Source organism: Coregonus lavaretus (assembly GCF_964263955.1).
Source record: "Coregonus lavaretus genome assembly, chromosome: 4".
NCBI classification, from domain to species: Eukaryota; Metazoa; Chordata; class Actinopteri; order Salmoniformes; family Salmonidae; genus Coregonus; species Coregonus lavaretus.
This window is the reverse complement of record NC_139991.1, coordinates 36,201,825-36,209,091: the sequence shown is the minus strand read 5'-3', so window position 1 is coordinate 36,209,091 and position 7,267 is coordinate 36,201,825. Positions and strand designations below refer to the sequence as shown.

Here is a 7,267-nt window from a genome sequence, read left to right as displayed (position 1 = left end):
CAGTATCGACATAGCCTGGATGTCCCTTAACTTAATTGTTCCCGAGAGACTGTTTGGCAAAGCCTTTTCTCCAAGAAGATATCCACAGCTTGTTTTTAGTTGAAATCATTCCTGAAATTACTAATTTTCTTCTTTAGGAGCTATTAGTGTGAGAACTCCCCCATTCCTCCTTTGCTCTTCTTCTCCTCCTTGTCCCCCAGCCCCCCAAATATCTTCCCTCTATTTCTGCAGTCTGATGAGAGGGGTGAGAAGGGGGTGTTGAGGGAGGGGTGCAGGGGTCCTTATTGGACAGTGCTTGAGGGAGAGAGAGGACTGTTCCATTCGCCCCAACTGCATGGGGGTTCAGAAGTGAGGGTTCATCCCTGCACACACAGAACCACACAGACATACACACTCTTACAGGAAACACACAGGGCCAACCTCCAGGTGGTAGTGTGATCCGAGTGTGGTCTTGGGTAAGTTATAGATGTTAACCACAGGGAGCAGGTTAGGGTCCTGGGAATGGAACACAAAATGGGTCTGGTGCCAGCGTCCATCCTTCATCTGAAATGAAGAAACAAAGAACTCAGACTAAAAGAGTTTCAGATTTTATGATTGATATATTGACATTCTATTGCTGTTCATAGTGAAGAAAATGTAAGTTCAGAGAGTAGAGTAAGAAGAAGTTGCCCCTTTCAGAGAACCTCACTGATACAGATCAGGTACTGGTCAGATACACTCCCCTCCATATGCATTTGGACAATGAAGCTAAAATAAAAAATGTGGCTCTATACTCCAGTATTTTTTATTTGAATTAAAATGTTTCATATGAGGCGACAGTACAGAATGTCACCTTTTATTTTAGGGTATTTTCATACATATCTATAAGCACATTATGTATCTAGTCCCCCCATGTGAAGAAGTCATAAGAATTTGGAAAAATGTACTTAAATGGTATTAAAGTAGACAAAGGTTTAGTATTTGGTCCCGTATTTCTTGCACACAATGACTACATCATGCTTGTGACTCTACTATCTCGTTTGATAATGAAGAGAATTTAATGTAGGTAGTCCGTGACTGGCCTCACACTTTAGTACAGTAGGTGGCTGTGTATGCACCTTTAAGTTGGATGCGATCCGCCAACCCAATCCCAAAGAAGAAGAAGAAACTCGTTGGGTGCATTTGCAGTTTGTTTCGGTTTTGGGTTATATCACTGGTCACGTGACCAGGAAGTAGGAAGCAGAGTTTGAATGGCGATACGGCGCCTCTGTGTTTTATATTTTTAAGACACATACATTTTATACCTTTAAAACATTTGTTTTAGTTAGGGACAACAGTGTTAGTACTGTTCTTAACACGCCGTGTTGGTGGATTTTATCATCTCCTGGAGGTAACGTTAGCAGGCTATCCCCGGCTAGCTAGGTTACCTGGCTGTCACCGGCAAAGCTTATCTAACGTTGTGTTTGTCTCTTGTAGCCGGGACTGCTGTTTCTGACCTGAGTATAAGCATGTCGGATTCCTGAAATGTAAGACCTGTGTTATGTTCACTGTGGTGAAAGAGGAAGAATTTACTGACTTACTGTATACACTTGTGAAAAGTGTAAACAACTAGTTGCCTCAAAAGACCAGATCATTGAACTACTAGAGGAGAACAGGATCCTAAAAGAACATCTCGCTCTCGCTAAGAAGACTTCAAGATTGCATGCTATTTTTGATGTGACAATTTTAAATGACCGAGGGGGTAATACAGGGTGCTCTATGAGATTGGGCTCCTCTGCAGTAGCTTCTGAGGATACTACCTTGGACCACTTTCCCGTATTAACACATCCCACCGACGAGAACCAGAGGACTACTGCGTCTTGCTCTACACCATCAGAGGCAAAGTGGAACATTCCAACGTATTCTCCCTCTGCCTTCTCGTCCAGACCTGCGGCTCTCTAACCGCTTTACGGCTCTGAGCCCCCTGACTTCACCGGGGCCCTCCGACAAGGCCTTCCCACTTCACCTCAGCACCCAGCGCAAGCTCCTCTGGATCTGGTCCTGGGTTACTGAGCCAGCCATCCCCTGGATCAGCCCCCATAGCTCGTCCCACAGGCACGCAACGACCCTCTCGACGTTCTCCAGTGGTGGTTGTTATAGGGAGCTCCATAGTTAGGGATGTGGTGGTTGCGGAAGCAAGGACCCACTGCTTCCCTGCAGCCCGTGTTCGGGACATAGATCACCAGGTCCCTGCTGTGATGGAGAAGCACCCGAATGCTCACACAGTAGTCATTCACATTGATACAAACGACATCAATCTTCATAAATCAGAGCAATTAAAAGATAAGCAGGCTAAAGGAGACAGGCAAGCGGGATCTAATTTCCAGGCTGCTACCAACAATAGGTCACAGAATGGAATGCTTTAGTTGTGTCCTCCGGCTACACTACTGGCTTAAATCCCACTGTTCCTCAATAGATTTGGAGTACAATGACAATTTTGATCTGTTTTGGGAGAGGCCCCAGTTTTACAAATATGCATATAAATATGAAAGGGGCAAAAGTTAACTCAGCCAACATCGAGGAGGTTCTTATTAAACATTGACTCAAAAACACCCCAACCCCCATTTCCACTATTTCACAGCGTTATCATCGTACTGCTACAGATAACCATATTCCCAGGGTTATTGTCAGAAATAATCTTGTGACCATAAAGTTGAATTCCAATGTTAGCTCTGTTACTGTTAGCCCAATTGGGAAGCCCACTGAGGGTGCTAAATGGACCAATCCTGGATAAGGACATTGACATTGCTGATTACAACATTTTCAGGTGTGACAGACTGAAAAAGGGGGGAGGGGTGGCTATACAGCTCTGGAAAAAATTAAGAGACCACTGCACATTTTTCTTAAATCAGCATCTCTACATGTATGACAGCCATTCCATTCCAGTGTCTGTTGAATTCCAACACAGGCACACCTTATTCTACTGAATTAGGTACTGATTAGATGATCACCTGAACCAAATCTTATTTTACGAGGAAAAGTATAAAAACCGCTGCTGTGGTCATCACTATCCTCTTGCAATAGGACCAGCTGGATGGCAAAAACAGTGCTAATAGTACATCAAAAGTAATATTAATCAAAAAATAACTATTGACCATGCCAAAAGAGTTGAAAAGGAAAGTTTAGAGTAAGAAAAAGAAGGGTTCAATTCTGGCTTTACTGGCAGAGGGATACAGTGAGTGTCAGGTTGCTTCCATCCTTAAAATGTCAAAGACGGCGGTTCATAAGAACAAGGTCAAGCAGCAGACATTGGGGACAACAAAGCTACAGACCGGCAGAGGGCGAAAACGACTCTCTACTGACCGGGATGACCGCCAACTCATTCGAATGTCACTCAACAACCGTAGGATGACATCAAGTGACCTACAAAAATAATGGCAAACAGCAGCTGAGGTGAAGTGCACGGCGAGGACGGTTCGAAACAGGCTCCTAGGGGCAGGGCTGAAGTCGTGCAAAGCTAGAAAAAAGCCCTTCATCAATGAGAAGCAGAGAAGAGCCAGGCTGAGGTTTGCAAAAGACCATAAGGATTGGACCGTAGAGGACTGGAGTAAGGTCATCTTCTCTGATGAGTCCAATTTTCAGCTTTGCCCAACACCTGGTCGTCTAATGGTTAGACAGAGACCCGGAGAGGCCTACAAGCCACAGTGTCTCGCACCCACTGTGAAATTTGGTGGAGGATCGGTGATGATCTGGGGGTGCTTCAGCAAGGCTGGAATCGGGCATATTTGTCTTTGTGAAGGACGCATGAATCAAGCCACGTACAAGGTTGTCCTGGAAGAAAACTTGCTTCCTTTTGCTCTGTCATTGTTCCCCAACTCTGAGGATTGGTTTTTCCAGCAGGACAATGCCCCATGCCACACAGCCAGGTCAATCAAGGTGTGGATGGAGGACCACCAGATCAAGACCCTGCCATTGCCAGCCCAATCTCCAGACCTGAACCCCATTGAAAACTTCTGGAACGTGATCAATAGTAAGATGGATGGTCACAAGCCATCAAACAAAGCCGAGCTGCTTGAATTTATGCGCCAGGAGTGGCATAAAGTCACCCAACATCAATGTGAAAGACTGGTGGAGAGACGCATGAAAGCTGTGATTGAAAATTTACATTTTACATTTTAGTCATTTAGCAGACGCTCTTATCCAGAGCAACTTACAGTTAGTGAGTGCATACATTTTCATACTGGCCCCCCGTGGGAAACGAACCCACAAGCCAGTATGAAAATGCGCCATGCTCTACCAACTGAGCTACAGGGGACTAATCAGGGTTATTCCTCCAAATATTGATTTCTGAACTTTTCCTAAGTTAAAACATTAGTATTGTGTTGTTTAAAAATTAACATGAACTTATTTTCTTTGCATTATTCGAGGTCTAACAACACTGCATCTTTTTTGTTATTTTGACCAGTTTTCATTTTCTGCAAATAAATGCTCTGAATGACAATATTTTTATTTGGAATTTGGGAGAAATGTTGTCAGTAGTTTATAGAATAAAACAAAAATGTTATTTCACCCAAACACATACCTATAAATTGTAAAACCAGAGAAACTTATATTTTTTCTGTGGTCTCTTAATTTTTTCCAGAGCTGAATATGTGAAATCAACTTATGTGGCATCATGTTCTCTAAAAATCACTATAAACACACAATTTGAGCTTTTGGTTATGGAGTTGGCCATAAGCCAAAATACACATTTATCTGATTGCAGAATCTTTAACACATTTTTAACCTTACAATTATTTCTGGTACCATCCCCAGGGTCTGGAAGGAGGCCCATATACTCCCCCTTCACAAAGGTGGTGTTCGGTGTGATCTAAATAATGATTGCCCTATTTCCTCTCTTGCCTGCAAAAATTATAGAATCATTGGTAAATACTTAACTTAGATCCTTTTTAACACCAGTCAGGTTTCAGACCAGGTCATAGCATCATCACTGCTAGTTCTTTGGTTTTCAATTATGTTCTTCATTGTTTGGATAAGAAGAAACACTGTGCTGACCTTTTTATTGACCTGTCTAAAGGCTTCGACACTGTGGATCACTCATTATTTATTCAGAGGCTTTCATCAATTGGCCTGGACCAGGCTGCATGTGCAGTGCATTCGGAAAGTATACAAAACGCTTCCCTTTTTCCACATTTTGTTACGTTACAGCCTTATTCCAAAATTGATTAAACTACTTTATTTCCTCAATCTACACACAATACCCCATAATGACGAAGCGAAAACAGGTTTTTAGAAATGTTTGCACATTTCTAAAAAATTTAAAACAGAAATATCTTATTTACATAAGTATTCAGACCCTTTGCTATGAGACTCAAAATTGAGCTCAGGTGCATCATGTTTCCATTTATCATCCTTGAGATGTTTCTACATTTTGATTGGAGTCCACCTGTGGTAAATTCAATTGATTGGACAGGATTTAGAAAGGCACACACCTGTCTATATAAGGTCCCACAGTTGTCAGTGCATGTCAGAGCAAAAACCAAGCCATGAGGTCGAAGGAATTGTCCGTAGAGCTCCGAGACAGGTTTGTGTCGAGGCACAGATCTGGGAAAGGGTACTAAGAAATGTCTGTAGCATTGAACGTCCCCAAGAACACAGTGGCCTCCATTATTCTTAAATGGAATAAGTTTGGAATCACCAAGACTCTTCCTAGAGCTGGCTGCCTGGCCAAACTGAGGAATCGGGGGAGAAGGGCCTTGGTCAGGGAGGTGACCAAGAACCCGATGGTCACTCTGACAGAGCTCCAGAGTTCCTCTATTGAGATGGGAGAACCTTCCAGAAGGACAACCATCTCTGCAGATCAGGCCTTTATGGTAGAGTGGCCAAACGGAAGCCACTCCTCAGTAAAAGGCACATGACAGCCCGCTTGGAGTTTGCCAAAAGGCACCTAAAGGACTCTCAGACCATGAGAAACAAGATTCTCTGGTCTGATGAAACCAAGATTGAACTCTTTGGCCTGAATGCCAAACGTCACGTATGGAGGAAACCTGGCACCATCCCTACGGTGAAGCATGGTGGTGGCAGCATCATGCTGTGGGGATATTTTTCAGCGGCAGGGACTGGGAGACTAGTCAGGATCGAGGGAAAAATGAACGAACAGAGAGATCCTTGATGAAAACCTGCTCCAGAGTCCTCAGGACATCAGACTGGGGCGAAGGTTCACCTTCCAACGGGACAACGACCCTAAGCACACAGCCAAGACAACGCAGGAGTGGCTTCGGGACAAGTCTCTGAATGTCCTTGAGAGGCCCAGCCAGAGCCCGGATTTGAACCCGATCGAACATCTCTGGAGAGACCTAAAAATAGCTGTGCAGCTACGCTCCCCATCCAACCTTTTTTTTTATTTGAATTTTTTTTTTAGTCATTAGCAGACGCTCTTATCCAGAGCGACTTACAGTTAGTGAGTGCATACATTATTCTTTTTTTCATACCCCCTGTGGGAATCGAACCCACAACCCTGGCGTTGCAAACGCCATGCTCTATCAACTGAGCTACATCCCTGCCGGCCATTCCCTCCCCTACCCTGGACGACGCTGGGCCAATTGCGCGCCGCCCCATGGGTCTCCCGGTCACGGCCGGCTACGACAGAGCCTGACAGAGCTTGAGAGGATCTGTAGAGAAGAATGGGAGAAACTCCCCAAATACAGGTGCCAAGCTTGTAGTGTCATACCGAAGACGCAAGGCTGTAATCGCTGCCAAAGGTGCCAAAGGTGCTTCAACAAAGTACTGAGTAAAGGGTCTGAATACTTATGTAAATTGTATGTATTTAGAAATTTGACCCAAAAATCTAAAAATCTGTTTTTGCTTTGTCATTATGGGGTATTGTGTGTAGATTGACAAGAAAAAGTTGCATTTCAATCCATTTTAGAACAAGGCTGTAACGTAACAAAATGTGGAAAAAGTGAAGGGGTCTGAATACTTTCCGAATGCACTGTAGGGGGTTTGAAAATTATTGAAAGGACAGAACACTGTGCATTTACTGATGGCGTTAAATCAGGTTTTATGGACATAACAGGAATCAGTTCTTGGTCCAGTTCTTTTCACTATTGACATGAACAATATTGGTTTATCTGTAAAACAATAAATAATAATACTTTCACCTGTATTCAGATGACACTGTGTTGTATGCTATTGCCCCCACAGCTGACCAGGCTCTGTTAGAGCTTCAATCTGCCTTTATTGCCCTGCAGAAAGCCTTTGGTGAAACAAAATTGGTACTTAATGCAGGTAAAACCAAGTATATGTTTTT

The 7,267-nt window shown here is 43.6% G+C and overlaps 1 protein-coding gene across 1 annotated transcript in view; it reads right to left on the bottom strand.

Moving 5' to 3' along the window:
• Positions 1-396: 396 nt before the first annotated feature.
• Positions 397-7,267, bottom strand: part of col27a1a (collagen, type XXVII, alpha 1a) — a gene marked incomplete at both ends in the record, with an annotated part of 366,083 nt that continues 359,212 nt past the window's right edge. The window contains one exon of the mRNA XM_084160593.1: positions 397-543. Coding sequence (XP_084016719.1) covers positions 397-543 — 147 coding nt within the window. The remainder of the gene's footprint in view (positions 544-7,267) is intronic.